The 18,546-nt window shown below is 37.9% G+C and overlaps 5 protein-coding genes and 1 long non-coding RNA gene across 10 annotated transcripts; 3 read left to right on the forward strand and 3 right to left on the reverse strand.

Moving 5' to 3' along the window:
* Window positions 1–325: 325 nt before the first annotated feature.
* Window positions 326–1,838, forward strand: RpL6 (ribosomal protein L6). 2 transcript variants are annotated; one of them, XM_018027859.2, is made up of 4 exons: window positions 326–401; window positions 817–1,020; window positions 1,090–1,363; window positions 1,438–1,838. In XM_018027859.2, the coding sequence occupies exons 2-4, from the start codon at window positions 817–819 to the stop codon at window positions 1,782–1,784; spliced, it is 825 nt and encodes a 274-aa protein (XP_017883348.1). In that variant the 5' UTR covers window positions 326–401; the 3' UTR covers window positions 1,785–1,838. The 2 variants fall into 2 exon arrangements, with proteins under 2 accessions (XP_017883348.1, XP_017883349.1); XM_018027860.2 differs by lacking the exon at window positions 326–401 and adding an exon at window positions 442–541.
* Tpcn1 (two pore segment channel 1) lies at window positions 1,811–6,462 on the forward strand. Of its 3 annotated transcripts, XM_018027853.2 has the most exons (14): window positions 1,811–1,893; window positions 1,968–2,079; window positions 2,155–2,363; window positions 2,727–2,944; window positions 3,004–3,168; window positions 3,237–3,362; window positions 3,917–4,224; window positions 4,289–4,569; window positions 4,656–4,874; window positions 4,942–5,058; window positions 5,125–5,464; window positions 5,531–5,832; window positions 5,903–6,009; window positions 6,071–6,462. In XM_018027853.2, exons 3-14 carry the CDS (start codon window positions 2,270–2,272, stop codon window positions 6,311–6,313), a joined length of 2,520 nt encoding a protein of 839 aa, XP_017883342.1. In that variant the 5' UTR covers window positions 1,811–1,893; window positions 1,968–2,079; window positions 2,155–2,269; the 3' UTR covers window positions 6,314–6,462. The 3 variants fall into 3 exon arrangements, with proteins under 3 accessions (XP_017883342.1, XP_017883341.1, XP_017883343.1); XM_018027852.2 differs by having other exon boundaries at window positions 1,968–2,363; XM_018027854.2 differs by having other exon boundaries at window positions 1,968–2,363; window positions 2,829–2,944.
* Window positions 6,463–6,525: 63 nt separating this feature from the next.
* LOC108626914 (mevalonate kinase) lies at window positions 6,526–8,024 on the reverse strand. Its single transcript, XM_026815174.1, has 2 exons — window positions 7,108–8,024; window positions 6,526–6,957 (listed from the first exon to the last, which is right to left on the reverse strand). Exons 1-2 carry the CDS (start codon window positions 7,999–8,001, stop codon window positions 6,697–6,699), a joined length of 1,155 nt encoding a protein of 384 aa, XP_026670975.1. The 5' UTR covers window positions 8,002–8,024; the 3' UTR covers window positions 6,526–6,696.
* Window positions 6,865–8,639, forward strand: LOC113464595 (uncharacterized). Its single transcript, XR_003389445.1, has 3 exons — window positions 6,865–6,979; window positions 7,875–8,038; window positions 8,254–8,639. It is a non-coding gene; the product is annotated as an uncharacterized LOC113464595 (long non-coding RNA).
* Window positions 8,255–11,316, reverse strand: LOC108626913 (dolichyl pyrophosphate Man9GlcNAc2 alpha-1,3-glucosyltransferase). Of its 2 annotated transcripts, XM_026815173.1 has the most exons (3): window positions 11,143–11,316; window positions 10,625–10,776; window positions 8,255–8,370 (listed from the first exon to the last, which is right to left on the reverse strand). In XM_026815173.1, the coding sequence occupies exons 1-3, from the start codon at window positions 11,189–11,191 to the stop codon at window positions 8,263–8,265; spliced, it is 309 nt and encodes a 102-aa protein (XP_026670974.1). In that variant the 5' UTR covers window positions 11,192–11,316; the 3' UTR covers window positions 8,255–8,262. The 2 variants fall into 2 exon arrangements, with proteins under 2 accessions (XP_026670974.1, XP_017883344.1); XM_018027855.2 differs by lacking the exons at window positions 8,255–8,370; window positions 11,143–11,316 and adding an exon at window positions 8,705–10,523 and having other exon boundaries at window positions 10,625–11,127.
* A 117-nt stretch (window positions 11,317–11,433) lies between these two features.
* LOC108626916 (uncharacterized) lies at window positions 11,434–13,700 on the reverse strand. The gene is made up of 3 exons (XM_018027861.2): window positions 13,394–13,700; window positions 13,176–13,277; window positions 11,434–13,098 (listed from the first exon to the last, which is right to left on the reverse strand). Exons 1-3 carry the CDS (start codon window positions 13,532–13,534, stop codon window positions 12,766–12,768), a joined length of 576 nt encoding a protein of 191 aa, XP_017883350.1. The 5' UTR covers window positions 13,535–13,700; the 3' UTR covers window positions 11,434–12,765.
* Between the last annotated feature and the right edge of the window lie 4,846 nt (window positions 13,701–18,546).

An 18,546-nucleotide genomic window follows, 5' to 3' on the forward strand; every position in this document is an offset into this window, starting at 1 on the left:
ATTCTACGATTTCCGTTATTTCGCACGTTCAAATTACTAATGCGCGTACAAATAACGTTGCGCAGGAATCCATAATGGCCGCCACTTGTTCCCGTTGTTGCCTAGCAACCGCGTTCGGTAAGTGGGTAGGGGCGGAAGCACTTGGCTGTTTAAAATTACATCTCTCTCTGTTTTACAATTCTTTGTAAAAGAAAATACATTATGCGAGTCAGAATAATCTATATCGATGGCAATAGCCCAGTTGTTAGGCCATTGAGGAATAGTAAAAAAGTCAAATCTTTTAATTGAAATCTGTGTTTCACCATTCCTCCACTCACGGTGCTACGATCGACATTCCTCAAGTCGTACACTATACTATAGATGAAAACGTAGCGTGGGTTCTTTTAGCTGCGCGGTTTACGGTAAGCTGGAATCGAACAAAACGATCCAAATATTATCAAAGTAATCTGTTACTATGACAGAAGAAAAACTGAATATTACACGAAGTTTTGTCTATTCTACATACCACCGTCGTTAAGAATACTATATTTTCTTGCTAACGGTATAATTTCGTTATATATCGCGAACCTAAATTCTAATAGGACAGACTTTGACATTTCATTGTTTCTAAGAGGCAATTAAACGTATTCCCCCTGAAATCGAACATTCCTAACGATATTTTGAAAGATTCTTATGCAAATACTTATCGATTTCTGGTCTTCGATGAAAGTGTGAAAATACGAAAACGTGACTTAACCTTCAAGTTTTAATAAGAGATTACTGTATCACTCTTAAAGTACTAAGATTGTGTTGCCATTCACATTTATTTTTTTTCAGATGTCTGAGACAAAGGAAGCAAAAGAAGCGAAAGCAAAATCTCCAGAAAAGACTGGCAAGTCTTCGGGGAAAACAGCTGGAAAGAGGGGTCGTATCAGGCCAAGAAACTACGACTTAGGAAATGGTGTGTACAGATTCAGCCGGTCGCGTATGTACCACAAGAAAGCCATCTACAAGTTCATCAAAAAGAAGACCCCAAAAACTGTACGTTTAACGATATTTCCTGCGTTTCATTTATTTACATCGTCGTTTTTAATAAACGTTTAATAACAGGTCAAGCCCAAGAAACCGATCACCGTAGAAAAGAAAATCAGTGGTGACAAAAATGGAGAGAAACGTATAGTGCTATTGAAGAAGAGGCGTGCAAGCTACCCTACTGCAGATCCTGTGACTGTACATCACTCCAAGAAGTGTTTCAGTGACCATCGTCGTTATTTGAGGCCTTCATTGAAACCAGGGACGATTTGTATTCTACTTGCCGGTGCTCACAAAGGAAAACGTGTCGTTTTCTTGAAACAACTTAAGAGTGGTTTACTCTTAGTCACAGGTGAGTTTAACTCAAAACTAATGTACAAGCATTATAATAAAACCGAGAGTCTAACGAAATATTCTTGAAAACAGGTCCTTTCTTGATAAACGCTTGCCCGCTACGAAGAGTCAGCCAGAACTATGTAATCGCCACGTCCACGCGTATCAACATCTCCGGTCTGAAGATCCCGGCTCACATCAACGATGATTATTTCAAGAGGAAACGCGAGAAACGCGCAAAGAAGGAGGAAGGCGATATATTTAGTAAAAAGAAGGACGAATACAAACCGAGCGATCAAAGGAAAGCTGACCAAAAAGTAGTCGATAAATTCGTCATCTCTGCTATTAAGAGGAACAAGGAGAAGAAGCTGTTATTTACTTATCTGTCGGCGATGTTCGGTCTGCGAAGCAGCCAGTACCCACACAGATTAAAGTTCTAAGCCTTTTGTGATTTCGATACAAATACAGAATAATAAACACAGAAATCCCGAATAGAATTCTCTTACCATTTTCCTAATTGCAATAACAGAGCATCGCTTCGTTACTCAAGTACATAAAAACTTTATGGAAATAGTAATTAATGTGAAAAATCGAGAACTTTACATAAGTACTGCTAATTACAGGTTTATTAAATCGACGTGCACGCTATATTGAGATTACTTGCAATCAATACGCATGCGCCTGACTGACGGACTGGAACATTGAACACACGAAGATCGAATAGCACCCACTGTGGTATTATGATGCCGTAATTATGTAAAGTATCGTTTGTCTCGAAAATATGCGTATATCTCCGCGGATGGTTTTCAGTTTAATCCAGTCAGTGGTGGCCACCATCTGAGTAGTGACATCATCGCGTGGGATTAGACAGTGTAAATAAGTGTTGCTAGCCGTGCGTATATGACATGTGACACATCATCCTCAAATGTCTTCCCCTAAAAGCATCGAATATTCCGGCAATTATCAACGGTTCAACGATGACACGAACGAACAGGACGTTTCGCATCGACCCAGCCAAAGTGAGTCTAAAGTCAATCCCTAATGAATGTCGAATAGATTCGTCTCATCGTTCACGAACGAACGAGAGTGCAAAGTGAATTTTGACAGCTGCGTATTGTTGTCATTTCCATCCTCGTTTCTCGAACATTTATTGTATTACACATCATCTGTTTATATTAATTATATTAATTATAATTAACGCGCGGTCTGTAGTAAATATTTGGCAATGCATGAACAATTTTAATGTCGTGATAATTGTTAGGCAACTGTGCATGCCACTTGATTATGTTTATCGAATTTTTAAAGGATCATCTAGCGATTAATACTTATACGTGCGTTTTGTTTTAATGTTATTTATTTTTTGTATTTATTTCTTACTGTAGAATATGGATCTACGCTACCCTGTTCTTCTTTAAACAATCATACAAGCCCTCCTGCTGAAAGCACAAGAACGACTGATCAATTTATTAATAAATTTGACACAGATGATGTGCAAAGAGAGACGGTATCTGAAAACGCGATACTTCCGTCGCACGATTCGCTCGCGGATCATGATTTGCACTGGGAAATGAATTATCATGAGGCTGCGATATTTCTGGAGGTACGTACATGTGTTAATAACTGTTTTACGTGTGAATTCGGAACTGTACATTTTTACAGGAAGGCAGAAACAATGAAAAGTTCGACTCTCACCCGAAACATCCAGGGGATTTGCCGGCGTATCTATTAGTTCACAATAACTGGTATTATGGATTAGACCTGTTAACTTCCCTTCTGCTCTTGGCTTTGGCTCTTGTGGAAGATCCAGCTGTGCCGCTGTTCAGCGTAAGCTTATTCATTTCCTTTAGCTCCTTTATATCTTTCATTCCCTTTTACCATCGTTTTTATTTTAGATGCCGGTATGGGCACACGGATCTATAGAACTCTTCGCTTTGATAATTATAGGCACAGAATTAGCTCTGAAGTTAAGATGGATCGGTTGGTCCACGATGCTGAGACACAAACGGACGATGTTGAAGGTAAAAAACGTCGGACATCTAAATCTCATTTCATTTCGTACGAACCTTCCTGCATGTATCATCTTATTTAAAAATATTGTTAACGAATAGTCGAGATCGGAGTAGTTTTCTTCCACTACTCTGTTGATTCATCTTGAGAACAACGTATAATGCTACGGTTGTCTTCTACAAAAAGCAAGAGAGTACTAATAAGAAGATAAGAGATGTACTGCAACAGCAGACCGTTTCAGATTAAAGTTTTTGCGTAGGGGAGAGGCAGACGATTGCTTCGTTTGTTCGTTTTCTATGTACGATATATCACGTATGTTAATGCTCTGCAGAATACAATTTGACTTAATGTATGTATGTATGCTATATGAATAATGAAACCGTCACAGGCTTATTATTGACGACGCTGTGCTCGTCCATATTCATGTCTGTATTACACAATGGTTTAAAAGTATTAGACACCGATTATACGCTTATCAATACGAAAGGAAAATTCTGCCATTGTTCCAAATGGAATTTTCTACAATTTCATAAATCTGTAACTTTGTATTTATTGCATTTTCCAGTGTATCACGCTGGTGATCATGTTCGTAGAAGCACTAACAGTATTAGTGCGGCAGTCGTCGCACTTCCGCGTGACGCGCGCCCTGAGGCCCATTTTTTTAGTCGATACCAAATGCTTCGGGGGCGTCCGACGATTCATAAGGCAAATACTTTTAACGCTACCACCGATTCTAGATATGTTGGGCCTGCTTTTATTTTTCATAACGCTTTACACAGTGATGGGGTATTACATGTTCTCCGATATGAACCGGAATTTCTATACGCTGCAAGACAGTTTCGTAAGCCTCTTCGTCCTCCTGACCACTGCTAAGTGAGTAACTTCGTAATTAAATTAAACGTTAACTCGCTCGGTCGTTAACACCTCGGATGTACAGCTTTCCAGACGTGATGATGCCCTCGTATTCCAAAAGTAAATGGTACTCGATATTCTTTGTGTCTTACTTGTGCACGATGTTATACGTGATGATGAATTTAATGCTGGCGGTAGTTAACGTCGCGTTCACCGCAGCTGAACGCGACAAGTTCAAAAAGCTGTTTCTTCATAAAAGGAAAGCGTCTCAGCATGCTTTCAAGTTGTTAGTGTCAAAACAGAATCCGGACAAAATGCGATTCCGCCAGTTCGAGGGACTGATGCGGTATTACGCACCGAATAAAAGTATGTAACGTTCATATAGAATCTCGAAGCTTCTTGTTTAAAATTAAGATAAATGAGTTGGTCTTGTAAGCATAGATTTTTCACAGGCCTGAGGGACGTCGTTTTGATGTTCCAACATTTGAACGCTTCGGGAAGCGGAGTTCTGAGCTCCGAGGAGTTTTTAAATATCTACGACACTATCATGCTTCAGTGGGAGCCGCAGTATTCCACTGTACCTTGGTACCACAGCTCGTCCCGGCCGTTGCAGATCCTCTGCACCGGCGCTCACGCCGCTATCAGATGGCCGTATTTCGAAACTCTAATGTGTAAGTCCGAAAACAAGGTAAATTAAGGAAGCAACAGGTTTGTGCTTAACGAAAATAATATATTTAGATGTGACAATCGCTGCGAATGGCATCGCCATGATAATAAGGATATTGCAACCGGGCGATATCGTTGAAAGTACACTGTTGTTTGCTGCGTCTTGGGACACTTTTATTTTTGGAACTAGTAAGTGGCAAATATTTTGGCAAGGAATTCGGGACTGAAGTTTATTAAACGCTTTTTATTCTATAGTATTCGTTGCCGAGGCGTTGATTAAAGTGCTGGGACTTGGCACGAGGCGGTATCTTAGTTCCGGCTGGAATCTTTTCGATTTAGGAACGTCGATAATGACTCTTGTCGCCGGTTGCATTTTACGTCTCTTCTCCACGGCTACGTTCTTCGTTTTATTCCGCCCGTTTCGGATTCTGAGATTGTTTAAAATGAAAAAGAGGTATCGAGACGTGTTTGGCACGCTTGTCATTTTAACTCCTCTGATGTCCTCCACCGCGGTAGTCATGCTGGTTTTATACTATTTCTTCGCGATCATCGGAATGGAATTGTTCGCCGGGTACAACATGCGAAACTGTTGCAAGTTAGTACATTAACAGGAATTTGTATTATCGCATATTTCGTACCATATGGCAGATTCGTTTCGTAGGAATACGACAGTCGAAGATTTTTACAAATATTCTGCTAACGAGAGCACCGCGTTAGGATATTACTATCTGAACACTTTTGACAATCTCATAGACAGCGGGATGACTCTGTTCGAATTAACAGTCGTGAACAACTGGTTTATTCAAATGAACGCGTACGCATTTACTGTCGGGATGTACACGCGATTGTACTTTATGGTATTTTACCTGGTGACGATGATCGTTCTAACGATCGTCGTCTCCAGTTTCTTGGAAGCATTCCGGTTTCGAATACATTATAAGAAGTCAACATCTAAACGTGATGGTAAGTACATTTCCAGTTTAATAAATTATATTCAATCTTCGATGTTTCTTATTTACTCTTCGTGTTGCAGAGGAGAAAATGCTTCACGAAGAAGTGGAGTTAAAGTGGGACGAGTTGCAATACGTTATAGAGGATTTCCAGCTTTTAGAAAAATTACGACCTTCTCTAGTAGTCGGCGTAAGTCTTAATGCTTTCACAATAAGTTGTCTTTTAATGAACGTTAATAAAAATATCGTAGGGGACTACTGTTTTCATTGGATCGCGTCCGCGAACGAGGGAAGTATTGCAAAGAAAGATGTACACCAATGAAATTAATGAGTGGGTCGCGGAAGCGAGGCAGGCAGAGAGTAGACAAATTTTATTGAACGAAGCTCATAGTTCGGAGGAACTTTGTAGAGAAGAGCCGATCACCGAATCAGATCATTTAGGATTAACAGAGAACTTGCGACGTCCGCGCCGTAGAACGTCGAACGTTGTATAGTAGTAATAGTAAATTAAATTTCAGTTACTTCCGCGTCACATATGATTTCATGATGGATTGTAATATAAAACTTCGCTGATAAGTAGCAATAAATGTAGTCATGAAATTTCTACCAAAAAACGTAAAATAAAAATGAACGTGATATTTAATTGATATAAGAAGTAATACAGTTCTCTTATTTCAGATATTTAAATAAAAGAAGACCGTTAGACTATTCATAAACAAAACTTTACCATCGTTTTATTTTACGGACGAACCCGTAAAGAAGTTATATAAATACTTCTCGGAATATTATTATCATTAATAATAATTATAAACAAATCCTAGGTCGCATGAACAGTAAGAATAATTTGAAACAGTATACAAGATAATCAAGAATAAAATTACTTGACAATTTGGACTCCGGGACCTCCTAACGTCGTTAACTTAACTGTAAATCCATCGGCGATCAATTTCCGCGATATACTAGTGATCGTCTCCGGCTGGGTGTCCGGTAATAAGAGGATGAAGGCGTGTCCACCGCCGCCGGCACCGGTGAGCTTAGCTGCCAGAGCATAATTTTGTGCCTCCGCACAAATTCTGTCTAAGGATGGATGAGACACTTGGCACGTGGCCAGCAGTCCTTGGTTCATGTTAATAAGCGTCTGTAACAATGCGTACGAAGCGGTAAGAAGATTTGAATAAATTCATAGCTACCGAAAGGACTTCATCACAGCCGATAACATTTGGACATGCAAATGACTAAGCGCAATTTCCCGAATAACAGTCGAGTATTCTATGTTAAAAGCACTCACCATCAGCTGGCTGTATCCGTCGAGCAGACTCTTGTCATTAGTACACGGATAACTTTTCAACTTCTCAATGAGTTTAATCGCTTCTTTCGATATATTATTTATTGAGTCCATGATCAGATCAATAATAACTGGATACCTGATTTTCAGTTCTAACAACCGTTCCATCAGAACCTTCGTGCTTCTATTAACTCTTGTATCTACTAATAAAATTTTCATAGGAGGTACGTCGCCTATTGGTTTCATATAATCGTTCTTCTTAAATTCTATCAATGATCCGTACGTGCAAATGGAATTGTCTATGCCCGACGGGTTGCCGTGCATGATTCGTTCGCAGGCCATCGCGTACTTCGATATAATATCTAAGTCCGGGCTGGAGAAATCTGATTTCTCGTAGATATCTTTCTGTAAACGCGACCAATGTAGGAAACAGGCGGCCAAGCAAACCGCGAACGAGGCGGAACTACCGAGGCCGGAACCGATCGCCAAGTCCGTGTCTAATTGAACTTGGAACGGTTTCACATGGATCGTCTCCTTCTGCGCGATATAAATAAAAAGATAAAAGAACGCTTCTAAACTGAATTTCTGTTGAGCATTCGCGAACTTAACGATACCGACGAACTCCTTCACTTTATTATAAAACATCTCGTGATTGTCTACGAGCCCCGCGTCGTTGTTGGTCAGAAAAAATTCTCGTATCTGTTGCAGCGTTATGCTGACGAATAGGTTCACTTTAGGGAAGTATACTTTAACGATCTCATCTGTTTCAGGTAATTCCGTGAACTGTAGAGTCGTGTGTAAATCTACGCTAGCCGCCACGGCTGTCTTCCCGTACACCACCGCATGCTCCCCGAAAAGAATTACTTTCCCCGGTGCAGACACTTTGAATTGAATCATTTTAAATCCGGTGAACTTTGTCTACGGTGCTGTCAAGGTAAACAGAAACAATTCCATTAAATATTACAAGTTACTAACGATTCTCAATCAGGAAATACCTTTTTATCATCTCCTACTTTTTCCACTCAGCCGGCGTTAACGTTTTCTGCGAGAATGCATGGATAGTTTTCAGTTCTGTCTCCAATACGGAATTTACCAATCTGGAATATTGACAGAATTCTTTTTAGATAAGATATTATTCAAATGTTTCAGGAACCTAGTCTAACACAAATACCTGTGACGTTGCAGCAAAGGTTTGCCTTCGAACGCGCTAGAAACGATTGTCACAGAAAACTTAGCGCCGCAACCATCAGACTCATCTGTGACTTCCTACAAGATTTGAAAACGTTCCTTATTTGACTGGTAATTATACAGTGGATATTAAATTCGTATTATAATTCTTTAAGTAACTATTAATACAGCAACACGTCTCGAGCCTAACTCTCTGTTAAACGATCTGAGGTATACTGGGAGGAAAAGCAGCATGCGATCGTGCTTGATCTCTCGCGTAATATTGTTATGGTAATTTAGTAAAGCAATACTTAGTACTAGATCAAAGTTCAAGTATATAAAAATAAAATTATCTAATACATCATAGAGGCGATGATGACGCGTGCAAATATTATCTCCCACGTAGCTGACTTTTTATTTTCATTGCTTCAAATTACTTTCATTTGAAAAGTCGATATTTGATTGTCTACAACGTTAGCTCTCGATATCAAGGAACTTGGTAATAAGTAATGACAAAAATACGTTTTTCCTCTGGTTTATTTTAAATTTATAATTTACACACAAATTGTTTGTAATTAAAGTATAAATAAAAGACAATAAAATGTCCACAAGAATACACAGATATTAACAATGGAAATAGATCTGGATATTTTGCCGGAGGTTTTAAGAAACCGCTGATCAAAGAGAGTATTACCACTCCCAGAATTGAGCAATAAAATAGGATCGTTTTCCAAAGATACAGATTGTAATTTGACGGTAGAAAATAATTTTTGTAACAGAATATCTCTTTTTTCAATTTGTTGTTCTGTAGCTTCGTTTTAATTCGTTTTTGATAAACGTAATTCGCGTCGCGTGCCTGCTTCTTCGAATTGGCATTAGTCGACGATGTACTATCGAAAACGTCGGGATACACCCATATAACGAAAAAGAAATAGAAGATCGATGTGGCCCAATACGCCAAGTACAGATTGTCTTTTATATACAAAGGTAGCATGCTAAAATGCGAGATTATCAGAAACCAGAAACAGGGGAACGGATTGTTCTGGAAATGTAATAAAACTGGAATTGCGACAAGTAGAATTGATTTTTCGTGAACTTGATACGAGAACAGGAAGAATGCTAGCGAACAGTTTATAAGGGAAATGATGAACCTCTTCTTTTGCGGATTCAAGTACAGATTTAGACAACTCGGTAAAGCGGCAAACGTCGTCGCGGCTAAACAGATCTTAGCTAATTGCTTGTTTGAGAAAGCGTCGCGTAACTTATAAATCACATTGACCGTGCACCAGATATTGGCAACTTTATCCTCGAACACGCCCCTGGCGACCGGAAATAATCGAAAAACAACGCTGGCGAATGTTTCCAAGTCTTTAATAAACGGCAACCATATAATGAAGAACGTGGAAACTACTGCGAGCGATATAGACAGTAACATTACTAAATTGAACAACGAGAATCTCTTTCTCACAGGCAAATACTTTCCAAGTATATAAAAGAAAATTGGCAGTGCGTGATAAAGTTCCATTTGCTTGTAGTTCAACGCTGTAACAAATAAAACCGACCCAGCGATGAACGAGTCCTGGAGCATGGCTGCTACAGCGCAAACAAACAGCCCTAACGAGAATGAATTATATTGAAAGTGTCCATGATCTATTAAGATTAATCCTGGATAGATTAACATTATCGAAAGATTGATGTGTTTCTTTTGAAAACCGAATATATCGAGTGCATCTTCTTTCTCGTTTCCTTGATTAGTCAATACAAAGTATATAATCGATGGTATATAAATCAAGATGTCTACACAGAGAACAGTGAGCCTCATGAAGTATTTATGATCGTCCGATGAGAATCCTCTGGATTCGTGTAATTTCACATAAGAAGAATTAATCTTGTTAGCTATATAGCCTAACGCGAAACTATGATAAGCTGTCAGTGGTGGATAATCTAAGCCCCAATACTGTAAATCATTGTCTGTAGTATTGATGTACCATTTCTCGATCGGGACATTCAACGTGATTTCTTGCCAATGTCGCTGCGCCTCGTAATCTCCGAACATCGGAGGCTTCCCCTGGCCGCTGTACGAGTGGTACGTGACGGACCATCTTAAGAGGAGCGCAAATACGGAAACTAATACGATTTCTGTGGTCCCTTGCATTTCTGATCGGAAATCGGTGTCGGCCCTTCGGTAATTTATATATCAAGTTCATTTGCGACTAACGAGTAGGTAGATCTCAGACGTAGCGTCTAGCTACCTAGGTTCACAACGGAAATATGGAGGTTAGATAAAAGACGGCGCAGAGGAACGTGCGTAAGGAATGTTCACGCGAACGTAATATAACGTTAAAATACATACCACATGCGAGGCGTTCAATCCTTCGGTTAATTTACTTTTTATGTAACTCTCAGTATACGTCATATTTAATGGTTGGAAGTTTTTATCTGGATTTCCATACGTCGCTTGGTTTGTTCGAATACGTGGAACCACAGGAAACACGTTACATACTACTATATACATATCGCCTGTGTGTATATATGTACGAACACGAATGTACGTACATACATTCGTTCATAGTTCATTCTTCGCATACATTAAATCATTTTTGGAGTTTTTCAAAGGGTGGTTATTAGAATAGTACGATAGGTTAAAGGTATCTTATTTTCTTTTTTTATTATATTAAATTTCTTAAATTCGATATGAATAATGATGAGATGAGCTCGAGTGAACTCGTGGCAATTATTTCTTTGTTCTTAATCGACTTCCAAAATCTCGATTAATTGACTCAGTTGAATATTTCAAGAACCGTCGTTCTAAATTTTCGTTTGTTTCAAATGCTTTTGTTTGATTGTACGATGGGAATTAGTGCTCCTTACCTGAAGAATAGCTGATGTTGCAGGAACTTCTTTCTGGAATACTTTTCATGTTATAAAAAAACGCGTTTAAAGTGCAACCAGTGCAGTTAATCGCATTATAAATATTACATTTACTTTGCTAATTATCCTTTGTCACGATTGTCTATTTTTAGAGATAATTATTACTCAGTTGAGCTTATAGGCAGCGATTGTGGTGAACTTTTGAACAGATTATTGGTTACATATTTATACATATGGAAATGAGCATGTTTTATATTATAGGGGAAAGGGATTCATCATAATCTGATACAGTTTCACATGTTAAACTTTTATTGTAGCATTGGGACAATCAATTTCAAGCTGAACGTACAAAAACGAAGATTGTTACAAAACGTTGTTAGAATTTTACTAATTCTCATAATCAATTCTATATTTCCATGTTCCACGCAGACGAATACCTCTGTAAACTATATAATCGATACTAATTTTCAATATAAAAAATACAATCTTTCAAGTATCGCGAAACTAGTTTACCTTCTAAATAAATATAACTTCCTCTTTATAAAAGCTACAAGAGAGAAAACTAATGATCTGTCAACAAAGCCATGTTATAGAAATGGCACATTGATATTGTCTAATACCTGAGCTCAGGTACTCGTTTCACAACGATGATAAATTATTTATAACAATTATTGTATATGACTAGAATTATTGCAGTTGTATAATCCTGTTAATCATTTAATCAATGATCAATATTAAGTAGAAGAAATACAACTTTTTACACAAAGTGACTGAAATATTGAACTTGTAATTAAATTGCAATCTCGAACAAACAGCTAGTAATAACGTGCATAATACTTGAATATCATACGTATAGATCCATTTTGCTAAAATATATATATATATATAAATTGCAGCTTTCAACAATAATTTCTTACATGTGCAATAAATATACATCTTCGCTTAGGCTTGGAACTATCAAAACATATAAATAAGTCGTGACATAAAATATACGTTGGAATGCTATAAAATATAATTAATAACATTTCGAAATAAATAGGCGAAAATATTCTAACAAGTATTTCGAAACTTCTTTCATAGAAAGAATCATTTTGAAATGTCGATGAGTATTCGTAATGAAAGAGTTTGGTATCTATTATATTTTGATAATACTTGTATCACATAGACGAGTCTAATGAATTAGGAAGAACAGTTTTAACCGAAGGTTACCTTAGTATCACTATTCTTTTCGTTGAATTCGTTTATATTAAGACTTAAATAAAGCAGTTCTGTTTCCATTTGAAGATACGTACACATTCTGTCTGTGTACATACGCAGAGTGATATGCTGTTAGAATGCAGTAAGCAATCAAGCAAAATAAATGTTTGCCGTTTCAAAGTGTAAATCTCTATCATACGCTCGTGTAGTAGGTACGTGTTTGTTAAACACTTAATAGTTCATGGACCGTCATACATTTGTCTCCCTACAATCTACGTTTCAGTGGATGTCTAATAATGGAAATGTCATATTCCTGATTTTATTAAGTACGTATCGCGAGTAAAAAAACGAAACAAGATATCAACTTTAGTTGTAGGAAGCCTGACAATATTCAAATGAAATACTACTTGCCCACAGTAGTGGCAGTTACTTCATGAACTTCTTCATTTGTTTCGTTTGATGTTGCATACTGTATTGAGCATTCTCAGCTTTAGCTATCAGCGCATCTAACTTATTTATATGAGACCCCATCTTTTCATTCAGGTCTATCTTTTTCGGGGTCGTGCTGCTACTCTCTGTGCTTACCACCTGTTCCTTATCGCTTATCAATTCCACTGCCAGGCTTTCCTCATTCGCAGACGTGTCAGGATCGACGTCCTTCGTCTCATTGTGATTCTGTTCAATGGGTTTATGGTCGGGTGTACTGTTCTTAGAACCCACCCTCACTTTAAGCAGAGTACTCAAACTGCCGCAGACAGTCTGTAAAATGTGTCTTAATAAAATATCAGGGAGTGGAACTCCAAGGGGCGACTGAAATATCATCACAATTGTTAAACCTTGAATCTATTAAGTTTCTTCTGTGTAACAGTAAGGATACTGTTTATCTCATCCAATCCACCGCCAATTCGTTGTGCACTTTCATCTGCTAAATCCACATTCTGCAATATCATCCTTATTTATTAATTGGAATAATATCGGAAAGGTTGTCAATTAAAAAAGGAACTATCATACTTTTTATCATCATCTTTAAACGGTAATACAATTACATAATTACTTGCAACACCGCGTCATCTTCGTCGTCGTTAACACGATTTTCAGCTTCTATCCTCTGCGTTTCCTTCCATTCCTCCTCGGTCGGAATCGGTAATCCTAATAATTCCGCCCTTTCGCAAGCGTGAACGTAGGCCTGAGACATTTTCTCAATGTACTGATTGATTGTCCGTCTTCTATTCTATTAAACAGCGTCCGACGATGTGTACAAGAATAAAGCTTAGACCTATTTTGTCGTATCCTAAGGATGTTACAATTGACAGAACATCAGAGGGAGAGTTCGTGCACTGGCTGGAGAATCCATGTTGAAGGTAAACGTGCGCAAACTCCGCACGAGAGTAAAGTATCTAATGCATATCATTAGATGATAAGATGGATATCGATGGACATCGATGATAAGAATCTATAGGAGGAGGGATGAAATACGAAGGGTACGTATGAATTCTTTCTCCGGCAAATTCCGGAGCGAAGGTTTATTAAATAAGGCATAATGAGGTTAACTAAATTGTTTATAAATGTCATTTTTCTGTGATCAATCATCATACATGTCGTTTACAATTTGATATCCCTTTCACGGAATGATCTTTTTACAACGAATTATTATTTACGTCGTGATACGAGAATCGAATGTCAAATGATAATAAATCATTGAATTATTGCAGTATCTCGATGTACGGTGCTAATCTTTAAGTTTAATAGGATTTATCGGGAGGGGGTTAATGTAATTAAAAACGCTACGTTAGTTTGAATGTCACAAGGTGACGAGACTCGATAAATCAATATCTTCAACGTTACGTACATTGCATGGAAATTATGATTACGTTCTTTTCGTTTTAATTTGTAACATTCAATTAAGGATTTATTGTATGCCTGGATGTTACAAAGTTATTACAGCACGAGCTCCTTTTCTTATCACACGGCACGTGGAGACGTATGTGGGAGTTTGCGAGCCGGAGAGCACGTGGAGAAGGAAATTGATATAAATTGTAGCTCGGAGGGTACACGTGCGGCCCCATCAGCTAAAATAAAACCATACTACGGGTTTTCATTTCATCTGACTTTCGCGTGGCTAGATCCCACATGCCGATTAATTTAGCATTCGAGATTCGAATACAGAAGACAGGATATCTGTTTAATTGACAAATCGAGATTCTCAACGTTTATTTATTCGCTGTTTAAAGTAAAACATTCGTAGATTGAAAGTATTTTCAGTAATGATCGACTGACGAGTGAAAAGAATTGATTAAGCAGAATGAAATCAAAAGAATGATAGACGATAATAGATATCAGTTTTTTGTTTATCATATGCGCCCTGTATTCTTGAGATGAAACGAAAAGTGTAAGAAAAAATGCTAAATACTGTCTTTCTGAGAAGAGAGTGTCATGACAGGTTATTGAAGGGAAAACACGTCAGTGCGGGTTTGACCGCGGGACGAGGAGGGGTTATGGGGGACAGGATTTCGTCCAGCGGACCACGGGAGAAATGGACCAATCACGGCGCGGCGAAGGTCGGCGGTCGGGAGAGTTCGGCTGCGCGTGAATCTTTCGCAATTCGCGTTCGCGTCGGTACGCTCAGTCTCGAAGAAGAAACGGTCGTAGAAGGATGTGAGTCTCCTCGCGCTGCAGTTTATATCGACAGTATATAGGCAGCTTCACGGGGGTTAACGAACGCGAAATTCTACGTTTTCGTGCGATCGCTTCGCTTCAAGACGGTATGATACCTGGACAGGCAAGAAACGCGTGCGGTCAGAGGTCTCACCCGGAATCCAGTGCGCGCGTTGCCGTTTTGGGAGTTTTGCCGGAACAAAAACAGTAAGGTTCACGCGATTTTCGAGCCGAACCGTTGAAGGGGGCCCCTCGTGCCACACGTCGAGAAGAACCTGCTTCACCCAAATGGATTGAAACCTGCCTCTACTGCTCGAGGAATTTCCTTCGGTGAGTGTTTTCAGTCAGATGTTATACTAACAACGCTTGCAGGAGGGATAACACGGTATATGTATACATCTTGTCGAAAGTTTGGTTTATGCTCATATATTTTTCATCTGTCATTCTGTATATTGTTTGTACGTACGGGATCTTTCAATGGTTCTAGAGGTAAAGCTAGACCGAGAATATCCCATCCCTTATTTCAATACTATGACTAGGCATCTGTTTTCGGATATACCAATCAATAGGTATTTGATGGATCTGTTGTATCCACGCATGCAAAATGCAAAATAATATATAATACGCAAATTGACACGTCGAAACCTGACACATACTTGTCAATTTTACAAAGCCATGGCATTTCCAACATTCTGTTATGAACTCGAGAACGTCGGACACCGTTCAGGGTTAAAAAATAATGATTTGCACTTACATAAGGCCGAATAACCGTTAATCCGAGAGGAATTCGGAGTGAAATCAGGAAACACGACGCTTAATCGTTGAACGTTCAGCTGTAATCTGATTTGCTTGTGATCTAAGTAAAAGATACGAGCACCTGGGCTTGCGTTTGGTAATGGAAAATCTTTCGGTAAAACTCATTATCCCTGCGCTATTAGGGATACCGAAATAATGAGTTTTCCTATTAATATTCGTTCACTGGCAGAAATAACTTGCATTCTTACCGTTGACGTCTTTCGCCGCGAACAATGACTTTCATTCTACTGTCTTGCCACGCGCGCGGAGGCTCGTCCATCGTCTAAAAACGTTTCTATCCTCGTCGCTTTTTGCAAAAGTTTCGCGATTAACCTTAACATCCCTAAATTAGTCTAATTTATTGATAGATAAATCTTTCATTATCGAACTGCGTATCGTAATTAGCAGATTTTTATACAGTATTTGTAAGGTGTCAATTATTTCATAAGAATGTTCCTTAAACTACTATGGATTTTCCTCTTTTTGGTACCTTATGCACTTTTCTTTATTATGTGCAATTTTTCACGTTCTTTTTTTGTTTCGTTTCGTTATAGACGCATAAAACCCGCGGTCTGATCATTAATCTCACTTTCCATCGCAGGAAATGTGTAATTTCGTCTTTCGTTTTTAACACGTGCGCGTAAAGGTCGCAGCGGAATTAGTACCCATTTTTTCAGTCGCTTCTTGCAACGTGCATTGCACATATACGAGTTATCTGTTCCCTTTTTTATAGGACGAGTAATCTCGCCATTTACGCAGTTTAATATTTAATCAAAAAGTTATCTTCCTACATACTTTTATTATTTATATGGTTTATTCCAAACACCTAACCTAACCAAATCAGTTTCTTAAAACTGGATTGTTTCGGGAAGGAGTGAAAGCGGGGTTTTACGATGTTATCAAAAAAATTAGCTCATCAAGTAGAAACTTGGTGATTATTAACGCAATCATATTTACTGTTTACGCTTAGAAAGTAAAAATCTTTAGTTGCTTGCATAATTCGTGTGTGGTCATGTTATTGACCTTTGATTTCCCTTGGTTATTCCACGGTTTGTATTATCGTTCGTAATTTTCGGTTCGTTTATCATTTCGACGGTTATTATTAAATGGAAATATTATTTTTTTCATCATACGTGCTTATTTGACGTTCGCGGTTAATCAAAATCCAATCGAAGATTTTATGGTATTTATCTTGCTTTCAATTTCACCAAAACGTATATTTACTCAATTTGCTGGTTGGGTATTATAAGAATTGTAATTTTAGCACATTTTACCGAGTAATACGAGATAAATCAGGTAATTTCAAAGTGCAAACCAAGTTCTGTTTTCCGGATAGAATAAAAGCATTAACTAACTAAGTCAAATAATTATTTGTAATGATTTTCCACAGAATTATGGTAATATTATTTTTCTTTCTTCCCTCGGACGCTTTTGGGGCAAACAATTAAGTATCACGACGTCGAACTCGCGAATCAGTTCTGTACACTCGAACTGTGAATAAAATTTAATGATTCAGATCCTCGTGACAGAGGATCGTGACTATTGTTTACTACGTATATATTTAAAGTAACAGCTCGGTTAAAAATCGACGTGCTGCTTCCACTTGACGCATTAGAACGGCAAACACCTGGAGAAATATTCGCATTAGAAATATCGATATGTCGCATATTACCAAAGTTGCAAGTCGCGTACAGTTCAATAAAAATGCCAAAACTGTGTATTAAAATATTAGAAATTATGAGTTAAAAATTCCTTATGTCTGAGAAAAACAGGCAGACCAATTTTATAAATTTTTTCTAAAAGTTCATTGCTTCAAATGTTGGACACAGCTTTTTATTGCATGTCTTAAACTTTTGGCAAAGATCTTACGGTTCAATCTTAAAAATTGTTCATCAGATTCGCTGAAATTAAACGCGTCTTCTACAGTAATAATATAATAGGATAGATTTTATAATTTTTCTTGTCGAGTACAAAATGCATGCTCACGTTCACCCACACTTGTACCTGTACGTCGTATTGGGATACTATTATATCTATTTGGTGTTACACAATTTGGAGATCCTCCTACTAAAGGATCCTCCTACGTGCACGTGTACTTTGGAACGTGCGCGATTTTCTTGGCCACTGTCCACCGGTTTTCATTATTATTTTCATAATTCTATGAATATGTCAAACGTTGCATCTCAACTTTCGAGTATAAATACGATTATGCGTTCGTTCCGCATCTGAAAATAAATCCTAAGTTAATGGCAGGCGCTAGAGACATTAACAGATAGATTAGATTCATTCGATGATCATCCTCAAAAGGATTGAGGGATTTTAGATGAATTGCAATTTCAATATTGCCATTTTTATGATAATAATAAGGTTCTTTCATAGTATTGGTTATTTGGTTTGTTTGTAATTGAATTAATCACTTCTTGGTGGTACAATTCTTGATATGGTTTCAATTAAATTAAGAAGTGAGATTAAGAAAGTCTTTTTCCTCATTATCATTATTACATTCTCTTCATTAAAAGACAAAGAGGTATACAGTGGCAAGGAAGAAGATTCTTCTAATCTTATTGCGCAATTTTAAGAAATTGAATTAAAAAATAAGATTGTCTGAATCTGTTTCCTCATAGTGGTGGCCACTTATTATCATTACTACATTCTCTTCACTCAAAGATAAAGCATATAAATACAATACCAGAGAAACAGATTTGTCTTCTAATCTTATTTTCTACTTTCAGAGGTTGAATTCAAAAATAAGATTAT

Source organism: Ceratina calcarata, unplaced genomic scaffold (assembly GCF_001652005.2).
Source record: "Ceratina calcarata isolate Rehan_Ccalc_2016 unplaced genomic scaffold, ASM165200v1 scaffold434.2, whole genome shotgun sequence".
In the NCBI taxonomy this organism is placed as follows: Eukaryota; Metazoa; Arthropoda; class Insecta; order Hymenoptera; family Apidae; genus Ceratina; species Ceratina calcarata.